General features: G+C 40.2%; 1 protein-coding gene across 3 annotated transcripts in view; it reads left to right on the top strand.

The window, feature by feature from the left end:
- Positions 1–22,835, top strand: part of LOC126271918 (gamma-tubulin complex component 6) — a 249,988-nt gene that overhangs the window by 156,751 nt on the left and 70,402 nt on the right. For all 3 annotated transcript variants that reach the window (XM_049974312.1, XM_049974311.1, XM_049974313.1), the window contains exons 10-12: positions 2,856–3,075; positions 4,588–4,822; positions 5,102–5,294. In XM_049974312.1, coding sequence (XP_049830269.1) covers positions 2,856–3,075; positions 4,588–4,822; positions 5,102–5,294 — 648 coding nt within the window. The remainder of the gene's footprint in view (positions 1–2,855; positions 3,076–4,587; positions 4,823–5,101; positions 5,295–22,835) is intronic.

The raw sequence follows: 22,835 nt of genomic DNA, 5'->3' as shown, positions 1-22,835 counted from the left end.
ATCAGTGACTACTTCACCATTAATAGCTGCCTGCGATTCCCTTCCCAAGAGCCTTACCACCAATAAATAATACATATCCTCAATTAGTAACCCCTCTCCAACTAATATGTAGAATGTCTCAAAATGCCTTTTAGAGACACACATTATCCATCCCACTTGTCTGTAAACCTCCCTGTGTTTCTAATACATCACACACAGCTGCTAATCAGTCACAAGGAGACACCTTTCTTAATTTGAAGTCATAACATGGACTCAATTAATGTCCTCAAATTCTTCCAAATGAAATTTACAACCTACACAGCAAATTGAACATCTAGGCAATCTGTATGTGAATCCTGCTCCTTACCCTATGCCCTATATGGATAGTGAACAACCTCTATGTGGCCTTTACTATGCTCCTATCCATTACCTTAAATTTTAGTCCTGTTACAAATACATCTTTTCTAGTAAGAGCAGGGCCACTTGAGAAAGCAATTATTACACAGATTTCTGTTTGGTATGATCAATAAACAACTCTGTACTCAGACGAACAAGAAGTATCATACACATCCTTCTCTTCAGGATGTGGCAAACTTGAACAACAGTGTTGCAGTTGATTTCATGCATGCCCTGTGTCATCCTCAAGCCTACACTATATTCTTGGAATTACATGTTGCTCTTCGGGAACATTTGTACATACCTTTCCTTGAGGTCGTGCAGTACTCATGGCTGATACGCCCGCTAAACCCACTAGGCAGAACAGGTAATAGGATTGTGGAAAGGGCCAAAGGTTGTGGCCAGTTTCTCCTTCTACTTGTCATTTATTGTAATTTAATAACCTTTACAACCAAAGTGCACATAGCCGGACCTTTACCAAATGTAACACTTTCACTGCTGAAGGCCTCCAACCAAGAAATCTTAACAAATCAATAAGATAAAAATCCAGTTAAGATAGCAATAAAATAAGTATAAAAAAACAGCAAACATATGCAAAGTGCAATACAAATGGCTGAGGGCCACAATTAAATTTCAGAATATATTACCATAGACTTTTAAAGACAGAAGGCCAGAATGTTTAACAACAAGAAATCTTAAACATCAACAAGATTAAAATGCAATTAAAGTGGCAAATCAAATAAATTAATAAACATATCACGGCTAAGTGGAAAGCCTTAAGGCTAAGCAGGTAGAACATACATATGCAAGGCGCAATACCAATGGGTGAAGGCCACAATTAAGTTTCAAAATTTTAAAATATATTACCATAATCTTTTAAAGGCAGAAAGCCACAGTGTTTAAGCTTGAAAGATAAATTTAAAACTTAAGAACTTTTAACATTGCAGCGTGTCAGCAATTGTGAATAATTTAATGATTATAAAGAATCAGCCTTGATTGCAAATAGAAATCGGCTGTTGACCTAGGTTTCGGCATGGATAACTATGCCTTATTCAGAACACACTAAAACTACAATCTGCCTAAAGCGGCATTGTCCAACATTAATACAGATCGCCCAAAAGGGCAAAAGACTCGCATAAAATGTAAAATAAATGGTACGTGTGTACCATGTCAATAGCTGTACTTAGCTCAAACATCAGAAGCGTGCTTCCTCACCCCAGCTAACGTTCAGTGGGCCACGGGCTCTCAGGTAATTGCGCCGTGGCAATGGTCAGACAAGCCATGTCGAAGCAGACCTCACTGCTGCTCCAACCCTACTGCACTAGTGCCACATTGCAATTTCCCAATTGGCAGGTCTGGACTGCACTCCAGACACGATCCAACTGACTGGCAGACCCGAACCTGCAACCTGAACTCTCTTATGACAGACAACGACCAGGAAGTAATAGCAGTCGAGCAAAGATACTACGAGAGGGGATATATTGGTAAGCGCTGCTAGTGCTGGTCACAGTCTGGCAAAGCAGCAACTCAGTGACAGTAGTAATTTAAATTAACTTAGTGAGGTGTAAGTACATTAAAAACATGGTATAAAATACATGATGGCGGGAACACAACCCACGCACGGCTCAGCGGCCACAGTTTTTGCTAGTCCCTGTTCTATACTTGTGTCTGCCACTCTCCTAGTCTCCTACACCTTACTGTGCATGTGGGTGCTCATGTTTCCTTCTTATATCCTTCCTCCTAGCTTCATCGTGTTTTTCTGTCTTCATTTTTAATTTTAGACCCCTCCCCCCCCCCCCCCCCCTCTCTCTCTCTCTCTCTCTCTCTCTCTCTCTCTCTCTCTCTCTCTCTCTCTCTCTCTCTCTCTCTCTCTCTCTCTCTCTCTGTGCTGTGCACTCACTATCCCTCCCCATCCGCTATCCTAATGACCAACAGGAAAAGTTATTCTTCAAATAATATAAGTTACATCGCTCTTTGGTACTATGGCTACCTACAAAAACTCAGGATGTTTCATTAAGTAAATTCTTTGTTATTTCATGACATTTACTGTATTATTTTAAGTCACTGTTACTCACTTTTAAGTGTGTAATTGTAACATTTACACATATTCCACAGCATCTGCTACTGGGAATTAGGAAGGTGGACATGCAGGCTTGATTACCAAGTGTGATAGAACTTGCTAAACAGAAGGAACAGATAAGAAAAGTTTCTAATTAAAATCAGTGCTACATGACATTCTCAGACAACTGTGTAACATACAAAAATTTGCCCATAATTGCAATTTTTTGGAGCTCCAAAAAGCTGAAAAAGAGAAGTGGTAGATGATATTTATTATGTTTAAACTAATATAATTTTTCCCTGTTATTTATGGTAGATAAACTTATTTTATTTACTTTTTAACCACAGTAAACTTTTTGAGTATTCCTATTTGAAAATATATTGTTGAAACTGTATTTTAAAATTGAACCAATTGTTTGCAGGTATGTGGAGCTGTGGCTCTTTGAAGGTAAACTAGATGACAGCCAAGAAGAGTTCTTTATTTGTGTTCGACCAACTATGTCTCTGTCACGAACCCGCGATTATTGGAATTGGGCCTTTTATGTGAATAAGAAAGCAGTTCCAAATTTTCTATTGGGCCTTGAACATGATATACTGGACTGTGGCAGAGCCATTAACCTACTCAGAATCTGCTGCCCAAAGGTCTGTGACTCCATGTATTTGCCACAAGAATGAATGTTCTACAGCATAGGATTCTTTTAATACAATAATGGATATTCTTAGCTAGAGTACAATTTTTTTGTTTACTTGCAGGTAATGTCTGCAGTCCTGGCACACTTTGAAACCCTCACACTACATCATTGTGGCATAGTGTTACATGAACCAAAAGAAAATGGTGCGGGCTATTGATGAAATGGAGATGGCGTGCACCATTTTGTTGTGGCTTGTATAACAGCATACTGCAGTAATGTGACATGAGAATTCAGTGTGTACAAGGACTGCAGACATGTACCTTCAGACAAACAAAAAATTAATTATGTGACATTACATTTTGAGATGATAATTAAACCTTTGGATCTACCCTTTGTAACATGAATACTTTAGCTATCCTTCATTCTCATATTCTTTTTATTGTGCCACATAAAGGAAGAGAAAATAAATCTGTTCTAAGCATGTTTCTTTTATCTGCTACTCTAATATATTTCTGTAGGCAATTTAGACTTGTTTCGGGAGCATATTTTGGATTGCATTATCTATAACCTGCTTAATCACAAAAATGAGTCCTTTAACCCTCAAGTGGGTGTGCCATTTTTCATTATGTGAGCGAGCATGCAACACTTTTTGTGCACATGTAAAGAAAAGCTGTCTGTATGGTACCAAGGTAAACATGTACGAGCAAAATTACAGTTTTTTTTGGTACTTTAATTAAACAATAATAAAATAAGCTAACATATGAGCTTAACCAATGTTTAATTAAACAATAATAAAATAAACCTTTCATTGTATCAGTCTGTTGCTACAAGCAGTTCTTACCCACACAAATGACCCACTCGCAGCATTAAATAGTGTAGTTGCATTAGATCGCGGCCAACTACTTATTTGTTTACCAATTATCTTGTAGATAACTGCCTCGTGGTGGCGTTGTGCTGCTAGCTGCTAGCTCAGAATGTGGGGCATTTTCTTGCAAAGATTGTGAATTTTTTTTCTCACTTAGCTTGCTGTTTATTTTATATTACTGCTGCTCATTTGGACATATGACAACACTACTTATTAATCCATTAGCTGCAGCAATAATGAAAGAATTGGTATGGGCTCATAAGTGTAAAACAACAACAGAGCGATACAAAACAGTGTTATTTGTGATAGATGCGCCTTATACACAGTTGCACCCACTCGAGGGTTAAAAAGTAAAGTTTGAAATGTGTTAAATTGTATGAAAAGGAAAATTCACTTGGAAACTGTAGAATTACAAAAATATGCCCAGCTTTCAGAACTGTAAGTTTCGCCCTCAGGAAGGAAAAGGGAATGTGTTGGGGAAGGTGAAAAGAACGAGCAGACAGCTTAGACCACAAGTTGACATAGGTCCAACTTTTGTGAGGGAATTTGAAATACTTCTGACAGTGTTTGTAATTTCATAGAAAATGTTACACTAATACAGAATCATGTTTTACCATCTTACATTAATTTGAATTCCTGTTCATTGCACAATTCCAGAATCCACTTCTCCAAGAGCTGGAAAAAGGAATCCCACATTTGAGACTTTGTGGAAGTACAGAACAGCTCAAGCAGTTAGAAGTTGAGTGCTTAAGATTTGAAGAAAGAGTTTCAGAAGCATGTGGTTTGACAGGCCTTGCAGCCAGAGACTTCCTTCTCAAAAGTCAAGCTGCAAAATCAGATCTGATAGATAAGGCTTCCGATGCCAGGCAACAACACGAGAAAAAAATTCTAGGTTAGACAGTAAATTTCTTTCATGTGTTCTGTTACCTTTTATGGCAGTTTCTTGTAAAATATGTAATACATAGTAGATTTCTTAAGTAAAATAATTTCCAAATTTAATTACACTTTGACTTTTATCCCATATGAAAAAATAGAAATTACAATGTTCCCAAACTTTCGTAGAGTTATTGTTTGTGATAACTGAAACAATTTAAAAAAATAACCTATTTAGCCTGTCCCGTATTTGTAAACTTTTTAATGTTCAGATTATTTATGTACTGTATTTCAACAGCTGAAATAGAGGAGAAACGTGTTCAAAAGATTCATGATAAAAGGCAACAAATGGAACAGTTGCAGGCACAAATTGTGGAAGCTAAAGAACACCGCTTAGCAGAACGCAGAAGACAACTAGCTGAGGATGAGGCATTTAGACGACTAAATGAATATCAACAACAAGAGGAAAAGCGCATGAAACAACTGGAGAAGTAAGACAGTTGATAAGTTAATATTAGGAAGATGATTGAGGATCTACACAGAAAATTGTTGAATCTCATTGTGACAAATAATTTAAGTCCTAGTAAAAGTTAGATTTTCAAACTGTACCTGTTTGCGTTGGGTGTTGAGCATTAGCTTTTGAGCCAATTGGGCCAACTAGACATACTGGTAGTTCAGATCTGCACACTGAAATAAGGCTATGTCCTTGCGTGTGAATGAGATTTTTCTGGTATATGCTACTATTGAAAAGCTCTTGGGTTTTCAGCCTGGTGAAAACCTAGAAACCCAATAGTTATTCATCAGTTATGTCAACTCAGACACGGTTTTAAACACTTTTACTCAGATGTCTAGGACACTGACACCCTGTGTGTCTGTTGCAGCATAGGTTTACAGTATGCATATTGTTGAAATACATAGTCTCACAGAATAGGATTTGAATCATCAAGAGACTTGTATCAAACAGAACTTTGCTTTTCAACTTATAAAGCAGTGACATTTTGAGTTAGAAATCACCTGTAATGGATCGATGCATGGAGCACAGAAACACATAACAGAAAACACTTGCACTAGCTTTTGAGCTCTAGCTCTTTTTCTAACAATAGCACACAACCACACCGACACCCAAACACATACTCCTGTTGCTATGGCAAAACTCACTGCACACTTGATTATATAAGGCTCCACCTGAACTGACTGTGTTGCTTGTGGGAATGTAGTTCTTTTCTATACATATTCTCCCAACAGGATGGTTGTGCTTCCTGGAAATGATAGCATCTACTCAACAAATTCTTCTGATAGGCTACCATAACATCAAACCAACAGAAATGTAATATTAAAAAAAATAGACTGCCAAATATTTCTGAGAAGTTTAAGCTACATTTCATTGTCCTATATAAATTATGAGCGTAAAAGTGCTGAGTGATTGCCAATAGCGTTGGAACTTCCTGCAATCATGACCTCCAGCAAGGATATTATTTCTTGCAGAGACATACTGCTTGTTTTTACTGAAGAGTGAAACAAGAAATGGAAGTGTGGGATAGAAATAGTATGAAAAATGAACTGATCAGTGATGAATTCAAAGAAACAGCCACTTTTTATTGATATTCAATTCATTGACCTCACCTAAACACAACACAGCTGGTTTCAGCCAAATGTAATGAGCCTCTTAAAGTGTCAGTGCTATGAATATACAGATTGTTACAAGCTAAAGACATGTGAAGGAATGTAAACAAGATGTCCATGAAAAAGAAATCTTTTACAGTGCTGACAATTGTGTAAACTATTGAGATGATCACCTAGTCTGGATTTGAGAGTGCAAGATGGTCATCGAAGAAAAGAAGATATAGGAGATAATGAATACAAATCAAATCTAATATCATGAAAGCATGAGAATTTATCAGGTCAAAAATCACCTGAGTTAGCTCAGTTTTTCTGCTTCTGTGGTCAAAAAAGTCAATAGAAAGAATTCGTACTCACAAATTCTATCATTAAAAATTGGTATGAACATATGAATTTGTAAATGTTCATACAAGTTTTGAGATTCTTGATCAGTTCTGAGATGGTTTAGTCACACATGTGGGAATGTCCATAAGCATAACAGTTTTAAAAACTTTTCTCCTTGATCAATTTAAAGATTCATGGTTGTAAATTCACTGCTTCAGTTTTGGAAATTACATTGTTTTGGTGTTAGTTCATCAATTGAGAGAAATGCTGTCAGTTTGTTATAGGTTTATTTGTACAAACATCCATCACACTTGCAATACAAACTGTGGGATTAAACATACTTGGAGTTTGATGTATATTCTTTGGCAAGCATGTTGCATCTCTGTCTATTGAGAAATTGTGGACATGTTTGCCACAATAAATAACACACATATAGAAATGTTGAACAAGAACAAAATGAGATACAGTGTGTCCACCGAGGAGGCTACTGCCCCCCCTCCCCTCCCCCTTTCCCTCCTAGTAGAGCAGAGCTCTGCGAATATGGGGGAACTACCAGATAACTCAAATGTCCAGCTGTAATACAAATTGGCTTCGGTAATTGTGGAGTTCAAAGGTTTTCCTAGTGAGGTGATGATGGAATAGGTGTTGCTGACATATGCAGCTTATTGCATTTTGTGGCAAAAGGAAGTAGCACTGCAGTGGTTGGTTGGTGGCAGGTAAAGCTGTCAAATGATGCTATGGTAGTTTTTTGGGCGACTAGTGAACCAGGTGTAGTCACGATGTGGTGCCACTTGAGCTGAATGCTGCTATGCTGTGCAGGTATTCGTAAATTGGTCAGAAACTGCACTTCGTGACCCTCAATAGATTTGTGATGATGAGTACTTCACATTTTTAAGTTTTTATTTCTCTTCTTTTGTGGCATTGATCTTAGATTGTGAAATCAAGCAGTTATTCCTTAACTGCAAAATGTCTTTTAGAGTATATACTGGAGGTTGAGATATCATCTTAATGTATCCAGCCTCTGTGGATTTACATGCAGTAGTTCAGATGAGGGGACAACATTTTGATTGTTCTTGTTTACATTTGATGTCTGCTGCAGCAATTAAACTTTATGCCAGAGTTTCTCACTGTTGCTGCTGCATTGTCAGAAAGGTGCTCAAGTCAGAAAGTAGTCATCCATGTATATACAAGGCAGTTGTTTGTCATGTATGTACAGTTATTGGGATCCTTTAAAAACACTAGCCTGATTAGTTTAAGTAGGCTATCCATGCTGGACCACGGTGTTCATTTTCCCTTTTGTTTGACAGTAGCTGCTGATAAAGAAACCACCACTGGGCTCCTGTTTTGTTTTGGCAGCTGGTGGGGTGATGGTTTTGAGGTTGCCAGCAGTGTTGCATGCATTGACTCATAGGCCCTTCTAAGCTTTCCTGTGGCAAGCTGTACTGCTTACATGTGGGTAAATACAGTGTGGGATGCACTTCATAATCTGTGCACTGAAGCACCTGTATTACAAGCACACAGGCAAGTATGGCTTCATTTACTGTTTTTTACCATCCCTGGGGCACAGAGCAGTGGAGCTGCGAAAAGGCGGCATCTTCTTGTGTGATGCAGACTCTCGTCTCCCATCTCAGTAATATGTTCTTTGATCGCATCAAAGCAGTATTACAAAGTCTGAACTTACTCGTAAACCATCAGTTGGTATTCCAGTTTGATGGCAGAGGCTGCCGCTGTGGTGACATCGTCTTGGAATAGCGTCAGTATCAACACTTGTCCATGCTGAAACAAGCAGTAGACCTTGTCGACAATTTCTGCCCAGGAATTAATGACATTTTTGTTGCATGTTATAACTGCTGTTTTAATAGGTGGCAACAGTTGGTGGAGCCATATTTGATGTAATGTTGTATCTGTCATTTCCAACTCAACAACAACAATGTAAGTGAAGCACCAGTAATTAGACAGTGCTCCATCACCTATATTGTCATTGTTTAACACTTGCTAAATATGTTGGTATTTTTATTTGTAGACCCTTTCTAATAATGTTGTTTTAAGATTCTGGCTCCTGTTTTGCCACTGGTGTGTCTATAATACTGTGTGACAGTAAAATCAATTATGAGAGTCCAATGCATTAATAGTCAGTACCAACTGCATTTCATCATTTGAAACAAAGTGTGCAGCAACTATAAGTTCCAACATACAAAACCAAAATGCTAGTTGCTGTGACAAAAATGACAGGATTTCCACTTTCTTTCGTAGTGTGGTTGGGGCACTGCATGTGACAGACCGAAAGTTTGTCACTCCTACTGAAAATCCCAAACTTTGTGGAAATATTTTTCCTGTACTTTCACTTCCAAAAGTCACTATTTTCACTGAGTTTGGCTGCGTGGTGCTGTCTAAAGCATTGATAGAGTGTGACAATCTCTGTTGTTGCTGTAGGCATTGTTGATTTGCTTAGAATTTTTTCCTTGTTAGTTTCCATTATTCTTCTCTGTGTTACTAATTTGTGTGTATCTCAGCTATAATAAGTAACATGCATACAGAAATTCTGAACAAGAACTAATTTTATTTACTACTTGCAAATATACCTTCAACATTAACTTGTGCGCTAAACAAGAAGTGAATGCATCTAGTACCAAAGAGAGACTGACTTAGGTGCTTGGGACAAACAGAAATACAGCATGTCGACATGCTGTATACATATACTTGAAGCTCCCAAAAAGCAAACATGCACTTCTTTCTGGTACATGTATGTGAATACCTGTGTTATTGTGCACAAGTTAATGTTTAATGCATAACTGCAAGTTGTGAATAAATCTAGGTTCTAATTTAGTGTTCTTAAATGCATGTTGTTTATTGTGGTTGAAGTACACAAAACTTGGTAATCCTGCAAAGAAAAAAGGACACTAACAAGCAGGAGATTAGAGCTAACAGTGCCTATAGCAACTGATGTCAACAGTGTTTTACCAGGACTGCAATATAAGGACAATTTAAGTGCAAATAGTGACTTTCATCTTCAGATAACTCCAGTGAAGAGCAGACATTACTATTAAGTTTGGGACATTCAGTACTGGTGACAACAATTTGCCCATAGGTTGTTGAGTCTGAACTGTGCTGAGAAACAAAGTGGAAATTCTGCCATATTTACTACAGCAGCCTAAATTTTGATGAAATGTAATTAATACTGAATATTAATGCATTGAATTCCATAGATTGGTTTTGGTATCAAACTTTATTCAAAACATGCCAGTGCAAAATAAGTTCACAAAAAAGACTTTATTAAAAAGGATCTGCAAATAACAGAATCAATGCATTCAGTGAGTGATAATCAGTGGGACATTGCCAATAAATTTCACTGCTTACTTCAATATGACAAAAATTGTATTTGTGACACTATTTTATGACGATATCACCACAATGACAGACTCAGCTATCATATGAAAGGACTAACGGACACTTCACAAGCAGTTTCAGTCTTTATTGCAGGCTGTGGATGCATCCAAACAGCAAATGATCGAGAAAGAAGGCAATACAGAAAGCTTGCAACACACAAGTGGTCTCTAGCTTACAGGAATTTCACCATAACATTAACAAACAGTATTGGAAGCATCGCCTGTCGATGTCTTGATGTCACAGCCACTTCAGAGCTTAGGCTAGGAAGTGCACTTCAGATTAGATTAGATTAGATTAGATTAATACTTGTTCCATAGATCATGAATACGACACTTCGTAATTATGTGGAACATGTCAGGTTAATAAAAGATGTATGTACAAGAATTGCATTACACAAAATATTGCATGACACTAATGTTTAAGCTAGTTTTTTTTAATTTTTTTTCCCCTTAATTTATATCTAAAAATTCTGCCAGTGAGTAGAAGGAGTTGTCATCTAGAAATTCTTTTAATTTATTTTTAAATGTTGGTTGACTACCTGTCAGGCTTTTGATGCTGTTTGGTAGGTGACCAAAGACTTTTGTGGCAGCATAATTTACCCCTTTCTGTGCCAAAGTCAGATTTAACCCTGCATAGTGAAGATCATCCTTTCTCCTGGTGTTATAGCTATGCACACTGCACCTCACTTTGTACTAATCGAAATGGGGACATTAACTGATTCTGGGTGAGGTGGGTCACAAGAGCGTTAACAAGTACCTACCAGTCAGTGTCCTGGAGATAGGTAGCAACAACATCAGACACAACATCAAAGGCACTGTTCCACCAGCCGTCTCAGGAAACAGTCAACTGGGCGGCAGTTTCCTCTCTAGCAGCTCACACCAAACAGCAAGAAGCAATGACACTGTGGGTACTCATAGCCAGTCTATATACCTGAGCCAAGCTAGTGTTTCCCATGGACCACAATGTTTGCACATAAGTGACATGTTCGTACATATCTGATGGACTGCAGTTCAGATGTGAGCACTGTACCTGCAACACAGCAGTAACAGTGACAGAAGAAGACATGCCTTACCATGCCAACAGTATTCCTATTTCTGCTTTTGGTGATCATAGAACTGTAGTGGACTTGGATTTCTGTTGCCATTAGAATGGACTGCTGTACTGACCATTGTGTCTGAACCTGTATTGGGTATTGACTTCATACACCATTATGAATTGTAAATCAACTTACACACAGCACAGCTTTGGATAGGAACTGAATAATTGAAGGCCATTCAGGCAGGGTTTCCCAAGCCAGTAACATGTCACTTGCTAAACTGCAGCCACTGTAATTTTTCACCAAGAGCAAAGCAAACAGCATTGCCCCACTAATGAGTTGTGTACAAGTACAGAAGAGTTGGGCTTTCTGAAATTGTAATTTGATTCTTCAGAATATACCCCAGTATACTAAGGAGTAATTGCCACATTTTGCAATCCAAGCTAACCACAATATCAGAAGAAAAAGCAAAATTTTATGGTGAAAATCAGGAGATAATGTGCAAATGGGGTTCCATGAATAGGGAGTAAGACACATTTGAAATGGTACTAAAAAGTTTTAAAAAGGATCATACTCAACCTCAACAATCAATTCAGAATCTCGAGGAACAATCTATGGATGATTCATGGATACCAGCACAGCTCGGCAACATCATGCACAAAATATGTCACCATATCCACACCCAACCTGGACCATTTGTTGCCCAGAAACCACGGTGCTTAGTGCCAGACAAATACTCCATGGAGGGGGGAGAGGGGCCAGCAACAATGAAATGAAATGCTCTAGGAAGGAATAATCTGCAGATCTAGCATCTTGTTAAGGAGAAAGGTGGAACATGGAGACCATGTGGTGATTACTTCCATTAAACACCCACACCATACCTGATCGAAATTCAATTCCCTATGAGTATATTCAGAGTTTTACAAGTGAACTCACTGGGGCGACTGTATTCATTGTTATGGACTTCAAGATAACTTATCTACAAGGTGGAATCCAAAACTTACCATCTACGAGGTGGAATTCAAAACTTTTGGGACTGGTGCTACCATGTGGAAAGTAGGAGTAGTAGATCTTTGCACCATTTTGTAGCAAGAGCTGCATATATGATGAGTCGGTGTGCGGAGAGGCATTCAGTTGGGAGGACGTGTTGCGTGTGGTGATTTTAGGATGGGTCTGTGAACAGAACAGCGTGTGTGTATCAAATTCTGTGTGAATCTCGTGAAAAGTGCTACGAAACACCCTTGCAATGATTCAACAAGTGTTTGGGGGACAGAACATGAGCCATATGAGTGTATTTGAGTGGCATGCTCGGTTCAGGGCCGACCGTACAGATGTCGAAGATGATGCTCACACTGGAAAGCCCGTTAGCCGCACAACACCAGACATTGATGCTAAACTTCAGCAATTGGTTCATGTGGATCAACGTCAAACAATTCAGGACATTGCGGATGAAGTGAGTATTGGTTATGAGACATGTCAATGAATGTTGACTGATAAATTGGGCATGCATTGTGTCGCCGCAAAATTTCTGCCAATGATCTTGACTGCCAATCAGAAGGCGCAGCATGTTGAAGTGTGCACGGACCTTCGTCAGACTGCATCGGATGATCCAACCTTCTTGTCACGGGCTATCACCAGTGACAAGAGCTGGATTTACGGTTATGACCCAGAGACAAAACAACAGTCATCCCAGTGGAAGAGCCCGGGCTCTCCAAGATCCAAAAAAGCGAGACAGGTGAAGAGCAAAGTGAAGAGCATGATCGTCGCATACTGCTGTGACATTTTGTGATGGCTCCATGACAACATGCGGTGACGACGGCCCGAACTTTGGCATCAAGGGAACTGGCTGCTGCACCATGACAACATGCCCTGTCACACATCCTTGCACACTAGGACCTTTTTGGCAAAAAACGTGATGGTTGTACCCCACCAACCATACTCACCAGATTACTTGCGACTTTGCGCTATTCCCAAAACTGAAACTCAAGTTGAAAGATCGTCGGTTTGACACTCCAGAGAGGATTCAAAAAGCATCACTGGCGGTGATAAACACCCTCAAAGAACAGGGCTTCCAGAAAACATTTGACCAGAGGCAGAAGTGCTGTGACCAGTGTGTATGTGAGGATGGGAACTAATTTGATGGTGATGGTGACCATTAGTCCAGAGGTAAGGTTTTCAACAGATGACAGCACCAGTCCTGAAAATTTTGGATAGCACCTCGCAATTCCAGCAGCACCTCAGAACATTCAGAAGACAGCTGTAAAAACACCTTTCAGTTTGTTTGAATATCTATGAATTCCTTATAGGTTACAAAAAATGCTGTGCAAACATGGAAAAGATTTGTGAATTAAGTGTTATATGGACTACTTCAATGATATGCTAGTGTTTAAATAAACATCAGCAGAGGATGAAGAACATTTACAACTAGCAGGCTTTAGTTTGTAGTGAACAAAGAGAGGCATGTGCTTCAAAAGCAACTACTGGAGGCCACCCAGTTTTTGCAGCAGCCATGTCTTCATCTCAACAGAAAGTAGAAGCAATACGAAGCATACCTTGCCCCACTGACTTTCTACAACTAAGATGGTTTTTAGAGATGGTCAGTATGTCAGTGTCATTTGCCTGGAGCAGTTGCAGTGCAGGCACCACTACAGCAGCTCTGTCTGGCCAGTGTAACACTGCTCACTGCCTACTGATATGAACAGTGGAGCTTACCACCAATTTTGAACAAGTATAGGCTAGCCTATATGTGACTGTTGATGCTATTCATCTGGCAATTGCTGCAGCATTGCAATAGCAAGTGAATGATGTGTTGCAGCCATTTGTTTTTTGTTCTCATAAGCTTACCAAAGCCCAGACCAAGTGGAGTGCTTACGATTGGAAATTTCACACAATGTACATGGTAATACACCATTTCTGTCTATATGTGGAAGAAAAGCCTTTTGCATTTTACACGAACCACAAACCCATTACTTTTGCTTTCACAAGACTCAAGGAGACCGTTTCTCCAAGGCAACTTTGACAAATAAAATTTATCATTCAATTTATCACAGATGTGAAACATTTAAAAGGGGCTGACAGCCTGGTTGATGACTATTTTTTGAAGCTTAACACAATTTGCTATACCACTGATTTTGATAAATCCGCATCTGCACTAGCAATTGATGTGTGGTTGCAGGAACCTATGGTGAGTAGAGACATGGGAATAAAGCTCAAAAACTGCCTTTAAGTGGATCGAAAAAGTCTATATGGTGTGATTCCTATGTATAACTAACCTTCAGGACTGTTAGTGCCTGCTGCTTTTAGCAAGCAAGTGTTTGTCTCAGTGCAGAACCTCAATCACCTCAGAGCTAACAAAACAATTAAAATTATTAAGGAGAGATATGTTTGGCCAAGTATTAAAACCAGTTGTTCCTTGTGGATTGGAGCATGTGTTGTACCAAGCAGCAAAAGTAGGCCAATGTGCACATAAGCCAATAGATCCCAAAACACCACATCTTTCCCACATTCACATTGACCAGTGGAAGGATTCAAATATGCCTTTTATGTGGTTTCCACCACCATCTCACGACTTCTTATCCACCTTCCAGCAATGGGATAGTAAGGCACTGCCCAGGATCCTAAAAGCAGCACTTACGTGCCATGATACAACATGGACAGTGGCAGTACCATTAGTATTACTCAGCCTTCACACCACAGTCAAACAGGATATAAGCACATCATCAACCATAATGGTCTCTGATGAAACATTGTGACTTCCATCACAGTTTTCATATCACACAGTAACCCTTGTACACTAGACCCACCATTTTTACTGTAGCAGGTGAAATCTCCAATCTCCAAGCTTCAACGTACAATGGCATTGTATCGCGAAGAAACCAACATTATCATCCAAAAAAATTTACTGAAGTCTTCATATGTGATGTTGGGGACAGATACCATCCAATTGCCTTTACAACCACCTCATGCTGGCCTGAACCAAGATTTCATGCATAATGAGCATACTCTGAAAATTTTATATGACAATAAACTAACAGCAGTGTGACTTGAAAGGGTAGAACCAGCTTACATGTTACCTGTCAATGACATACTGACTCAACACTGCTGTCTTTCGTCACCAAAAACGATGAATGACCTCAGTGAACCACAGATGGCAGCAACACATACACCACTTACCAGCTAGCCAGGACACGTTTCAAGCTTCACAGTCAATGATTCCTCTTCATATGAGAGCAGATCATGAAGTCCAGTAAGAGTTCCCTCACATTCCTAAAGTACACTAAGGTGGTAAAAGTCATGGGATTGTTATATGCACTTTTACAGATGGTGGTAGTATCGCATACACAAGCTACAAAGGGGCAGTGCATTAGTGGAGTTATCATCTGTACTCAGTAATTCATGTGGAAAGGTTTCCATCGTGACTGTGGCCACATGATGGGAATTCGCAGACTTTGGGGAATGGTAGTTGGAGCTAGACACATAGGTCAGTCCATTTCATAAATTGTTAGGGAATTCAATATTCCGAACTCCACTGTGTCAGGAGTGTGCTGAGAATATCAAATTTCAAATATTACCTCTCACCAGAGACGATACAGTGGTCGATGGCTTTTACTTAATGACCAAGAGCAGTAGCATTTGCAGAGAGTTGTCAGTGGTAATGGACAAGCGACACTGCTTGGAATAATCCCAGCAATCAATGAGAGATGTTGATGAATGTATCTGTTAGGGCAGTGCAGAAAAATGTATCATGTAAGTGCATTCATGAACAGCACAACATTGAACTCCTCACCTCTCCTGGGCACATGACCATATCACTTGGACACTAGATGAATCAAAAACTGTTGTCTGGTCAGTCCTAATTTCAGGTGGTAAGAGTAGATGGTAGGGGTTCGAGTGTGGTGCAGACCCCATGAAGCCGTGGACCCAAGTTGTCAACAAGACCCTGTGCAAGATGGTGGTGGCTCCATATTGGTGTGGGCTGTGTTTATGTGGAATGGACTGGGTTCTCTGGTCCAACTAACCAACCATTTGCAGCCATTCATGGACTTCATGTTCCCAAACAATGATGGAATTTTTATGGATGACAATGTGCCGTGTCACCAAACCACAATTATTGGTGATTGATTTGGGGTACATTCTCGACAGTTCAGATGAATGATTTGGCCACCCAAATTGTCCATGCCACATTGACTTGCTGCATTATGGCAGGCAAAAGGAGTCGTGACATAATATTAGGAGTACCCCATGACTTTTGTCGCCTCAGTGTATATTCTTTCGTGAGCATGTCGAACCTCTGTTTGTTGGGAAGAAAACATTCATTTCTCTCTGGTTCATGTATGAGAACACCTTTCTTATTGTGTGTTAGTTGATATTGAATGTCTGTTTGCAAGTTGTTAATAAATTTGAGTTCTCATTTAGCATACTTATATGTGTGGTGTTTATTGTGGTTGAAGCATTCAGAGAGCTAACATAGCTAAAGATGTTATCAACTTAAACTTACTAAGAAATAGCATCTAGCAGTCACTCATAAGAGACACACACACAAATTGTAAGAGAACTGGACAAAAATTTTTCTTCTGTCTGAAGTAGTTATATTTAAAAACGGCATTATCTATGTCATTGTTTTTGAGTCAAATTGTATCCTGACTAACATTGGTCAACTATAAATAAATGGTTTGCAGTTTTAAATGGTACTCCTCCAAAAGTGCAATTTCTTTTGTTTGGAAATCATCATTTATAATTATTTGGTTGAACTAGGTTTGTGAGAAGAAGACTATGTGGGGCACATGTTACACTGAAAGTAACTACTTTTCCCCCTAAAATTTAAAACTGTGAAAGTAAAATGCTGACGCATTTCATTTCCTTATCATTTGTGTGTAAAAGATGATTCTGGCATTAAAATCATTCTGTGACATAGGCTTATCATGTAGTTAATGTTTTGATATTGCTATATTAATTCAGTTTTAATCAAAGTACAGCTTTTTCCTTGTATTAGATTGGCTGCACCAAGATTGTTGAAATCCCTGCATTGTCTGTAATAGCACAATCACTCTGATATGTGATGAAATCAAAATTATTCTATACAGCCTATGTGAATCACCACACATATATTTGACTAATAAAATTCAGTACTTTATAGTGCAAGGAAATTTGCAATGGAAATGAAATAACATCAGATCTGGCCCAAAGACATGTGTAGAACCTCAAAAGGTCTCAATTTATGAAAAACAATTTATCAGACAGGATCAGCAGCTTTCTCAGATTGGTTTCTGAAGATGCTGTTTTCTACAGGAGAGTATTGTCTTTAAACGAGGTGATGTAAGAAGAGCTTACAAAATTTCCATTTGATGTAATGAATTATAGCTGTCTTTAAATGAGCATAATGCAAGATAATGCCTATAACAAAGAGAAAGAAGCCAATAATATCAGATTACAAGATTAGTTATGAACATCTTGAAAATATCACATTTTATAAGCATGTAGATGTATTATTAAGAAGTGATGTGAAATGGGACAAATATGTGAAATCAGTACTAGGGAAAGCATGTGGAAGATTTAGATTTATTGAAAACATTCTGGAAAAGTGCATGGCATATGTAAAGAAAATTGCGTACCAATGCTAAGAGTATTGTTTCAGTGTTTAGAGTCCTTATCAAGTCGGGACCACATGCGACATATATCAGATTCAGAGCACTGTTTTGTAAACTTAGAGAACATGAATTTGAGGAAGACAGTGGGCCCATTCTGCTGCCCAGACATTTTGCTTGTGTCTGTGTATGTGCGGTTGGATATGGGTGTCTGTGCGAGTGTATACTTGTCCTTTTTTCCCCCTAAGGTAAGTCTTTCCGCTCCCGGGATTGGAATGACTCCTTACCCTCTCCCTTAAAACGCACATCCTTTCGCCTTTCCCTCTCGTTTCCTCTTTCCTGATGAAGCAACCGTTGGTTGCAAAAGCTTGAATTTTGTGTGTATGTTTGTGTGTCTATCAACCTGCCAGCACTTTCGTTTGGTAAGTCACATCATCTTTGTTTTTAGATATACTTTTCCTGCGTGGAATGTTTCCCTATATATATATATATATATATATATATATATATATATATATATATATATATATATATATATATATATATATATATATATACACAGGGTGCGTTCCGAAAGTAATGCAATTATTTTTTTTTAAAGTAATTTATTGAACAGATTTGCACAAACACTTAAAATTCTTCAAAGTACTGTCCTTGGGCCTCTACACATTTTTTCCAGCGACTCTGCCATGACCGGTACGCGCCCTGGAAGGCGTCTTCTGGGACCTCTCGCAAGGTCTTCGTCACGGCGGATTGGATCTCGTCTATGGACGAAAAACGGGTTCCTTTCAGGGCTGACTTAATCCTAGGAAACAAAAAGAAGTCAGCTGGGGCGAGGTCAGGACTATAGGGGGGGTGGGGCAGCGTTGGCACCTGGTGTTTGGCCAGGAACTCGCGGACTCGTAGCGCGTTGTGGCAAGGCGCGTTGTCGTGATGGAGTTTCCAGGTAGCGGAGATGTCCTTTCTCGTCCTGACGACCCTTTTGCAGAGTCTTTCCAGCACATCCACGTAGTAGGCAGCGTTAACTGTCTGTCCTTGAGGAACAAACTCCTTATGGACCACTCCTTTGCTGTCGAAAAAGACAATGAGCATTGTTTTCACTTTTGATTTGCTCATTCTTGCCTTTTTGGGCTTAAAGGACTTTAACCACCTCGAAACTTGTGAGTAGGACAGAGCAGAGTCCCCGTAAGCCTCACAAATCATTTTGTTAGTCTCCTCAAAAGATTTGTTCAGTTTAGCACAAAACTTAATCGCGTAACGTTGCTCGATCCCATTTTTTCCGTGACACGGTCGGCGTGCAGAGGTTTACAATAACAGACGTCCTGCCGCTTCCACAGCTCGGAGAGCACTGAAACCGGTTTCGCGGCAAAGCTTAGCGTGCCCCCCACCTACTCCATGTGGCCCGCTCCCACTCCGACTACTAGGAGCGGCGCGGGAAATTCAATTGCATTACTTTCAGAACGTACCCTATATGGAAGGAGAGGGAAAGACAAAAGGATGTGGGTTTTAAGGGAGAGAGTAAGGAGTGGGGAGGATTTCATGAAGGATGGATCTCATTTCAGGGCAGGATTTAAGGAAGTCGTATCCCTGCTGGAAAGCCACATTCAGAGTCTGATCCAGTCCCTGAAAGGATCCTGTCACAAGTGGGACACTTTTGGGGTTCTTCTGTGTGAGGTTCTGGGTTTGAGGAGATGAGGAAGTGGCTCTGGTTATTTGCTTCTCTACCAAGTCGGGAGGGTAGTTGTGGGATGTGAACCGAGAAGGCTTCCTATAAGCGACCCATGAATAGGTCCAGTTGCTTTCTAGTTGATCTTTATCTCTACCCATATATTTTTATTTTTATTTTCACTTTCATTTCAGTCTCATGTTACGCTTTCCACCTTCTAATACCATGTCACCGACACAAAAACCCCACAATGACCCCATTACGTTTTATTTACATTCCCTCCACAAACATGCCTTCGCCATAGCCAGATTACGCTCCCATATTTTATTTACTCAGGCCTGTCTGATATTTGGCATTACCCCCAAATGCCTCACACTTAAAGTTCCCATCTCTGGATGTAATCCTTCTTTCCATCAGTCCCTATACCACTTCCAAACTGAACAATCCATAGCCATCACCCACCTAATCCTTCACCTACACATCAACTTAGCCAATGAACACACCCGTCAACTCCTATTCTTAATAAAAGTCCTCAATCTTTCCTCTCCCACATCCACACCAGCTGTTCAGAGCATTCTCCTACAGGCCAACTGCAAATTAGAACAGCATGCCACCCTCCACCTCAAAAACTATCCAATCTCCTGGTTTCCCACCTCCGGAAAGGCAACTCACTCACCCTCCGCAACCCTTCCAGCAAACCTCAACCTCCTCTCATTGTGTGTCTGTCAACATACCAACGCTTTCGTTTGGTAAGTTACATCATATGCCTTTACAAATGTCTGCTTGTGTCTGTGTATGTGTGAATGGATATGTGTGTGTGTGTGTGTGTATACCTGCCCTTTTTTCCCCTCAAAGTAAGTCTTTCCGCTCTCGGGATTGGAATCACTCCTTACCCTCTCCCTTCAAACCCACATCCTTTCATCTCTCCCTCTCCTTCCCTCTTTCCTGACGAAGCAACCGTGTGTTTTTTATTGTGTCTATCTACCAATGCTTTATTGTTTGGTAAGTTACAGCATCAAAAGAAACTTCCACATGGGAAAATATATTAAAAACAAAGATTCCATGACTTACCAAGCGGGAAAGCGCCGATAGATAGGCACAATAAAAAAAAACACACAAACACACACACAAAATTTCAAGCCTTCACAACCAACAGTTGCTTCGTCAGGAAAGAGGGAAGGAGAGGGAAAGGTGAAAGGATGTGGGTTTTAAGGGAGAGGGTAAGGAGTGATTCCAATTCCGGGAGCGGAAAGTCTGCCTGTGTCTGTGCATGTGCGGACAGATACGTGCGCGTGTGCAAGTGCATACCTGTCCTGCCCTCCCCCCTAAGGCAAGTCCCTCTGCTCTCTGGACTGGAATGACTCCCCACCCTCTCCCTCAAAACCCACATCCCCTCATCCCCCCCCCCCCCCCCACCCCCTCCCCGACGAAGCAACTGCTGGCTGTGAAAGCCCGAACCTTGTGATTGTGTTCTCCCGTGTATCCATCAACATGGCAGCGCCCTCGCTTGCCAAGACACATCATCTTTGTTTTTAGATATATTTTTCCCACGTGGTATGTTTCCTTCTATTATATGATGTGACTCACCAAACGAAATCACTGGCATGTCGATAGACACACAAACAAACACACACACAAAATGTAAGCCCTGGCAACCAACGGCCACCCCACCAGAGAAGAGGGAAGGACGAATGGATGGGGGCCCCAAGGGAGAGGGCAAAGAGCCAGTCCAACCACTCCAATTTTCGGAGCGGAGAGACCCACCCTAGGGGGAAAAAAGGACAGGTACACACCCGTGCGCACGCACACACACACACACACACACACACACACACACACACACACACACACACATCCATCCACAGACACAAGCAGACATTTGTAGGAATAGGACGTAGATATATTCTTCCCATGTGGAATGTTTACCAAGCGGGAAAGCGCTGGTAGATAGGCACAATAAGAAAACACACAAACACACACACAAAATTTCGAGCTTTTGCAACCCACGGTTGCTTCGTCAGGAAAGAGGGAAGGAGAGGGAAAGATGAAAGGATGCAGGTTTTAAGGGAAAGGGTAAGGAGTCATTCCAATCCCAGGAGCGGAAAGACTTACCTTAAGGGGAAAAAAGGGCAGGTATACACTCGCACACACACACATATCCATCCACACATATACAGACACAAGCAAACATATTTAAAGGCAAAGAGTTTGGGCAGAGATGTCAGTCGAGGCAGAAGTGCAGAGGCAAAGATGATGTTGAATGACAGATGAGGTATGAGTGGCGGCAACTTGAAGTCAGCGGAGATTGAGGCCTGGTGGATAACGGGAAGAGAGGATATATTGAAGGGCAAGTTCCCATCTCCGGAGTTCGGACAGGTTGGTGTTAGTGGGAAGTATCCAGGTAACCTGGACAGTGTAACACTGTGCCAAGATGTGCTGGCCGTGCGCCAAGGCATGTTTAGCTACAGGGTGATCCTCATTACCAACAAACACTGTGACAAAGCTGTTGCCAGCTTTCAGCTGCTAAGTGTTAAGGCTTCAGCTGAAAATACTATTTGTCTACAGAGCTGTAACATCAGTGAGGCATTGCCATAGAGACATTTTCAGAATCACATTACGTTATTAGTTGAGGTAGCCATAGAAAGCTGCCACACCCAGCCCAGAATTGTAAGGGATCATCTTACTTCATTTCAACTGTAGTTTGTGAGCCAAAGAAGTTAGTTATCAAACTTTTATAAGCTACTGGTGTTATTTGCATGAGTCATCAGATAGTTTAGTAGGTTAAATCACATCTCTCTGCTTACAAAACTGCATGGGTGATTTTGATGAGGGAGTACTATGATGGGTGACAGCGTACCCACACCATAGAAATCAAAGTGAGAATTTTCACAGTGAATGTAGAACAACAGAGAGTGGAGTACCACAAGGCAGTAAATTAGTGACATTGCTATTTTCTATTTGTGCCAGTGATGTTGGTAATGGAATTAAACAGTTTACTGATGACATAGTAGTGTATAAGGAAATAAAAAGCTTAGGAGATGGTAGCACAATGCAGAATCACCTTAAAGCCATTAGATATTTGATCTAGACAAATGGGAAACTGGAAAATGCAGAGAAGTGTCAACTGGTTACATTCTCAAGTAGACAGGATACTGTAAACTTGGACTACATAACATCACAACATGATCAAAAACGCTAATACCCATGTGTGCTGTTAGTGCTGACAAAATGTACTAAGGGTCATACATATGTGGGCTAGTAAATAAGGCACATGGGAAAATCACTGCACGTGTCAAGGGGGTGGGTACTGAAGAGTTCAAGTAAGTGCGCAAAAAAGGAAACTTACATGCCACTTGTAAGAGCCTAGTTGGAGTGTGCTGCAGGGGTATAGGATCCCAAGAAAAGATAGCTGTCA

This window comes from Schistocerca gregaria, chromosome 5 (assembly GCF_023897955.1).
Source record: "Schistocerca gregaria isolate iqSchGreg1 chromosome 5, iqSchGreg1.2, whole genome shotgun sequence".
Classification (NCBI taxonomy): Eukaryota; Metazoa; Arthropoda; class Insecta; order Orthoptera; family Acrididae; genus Schistocerca; species Schistocerca gregaria.
This window is presented reverse-complemented; position numbering and strand designations above follow the sequence as displayed.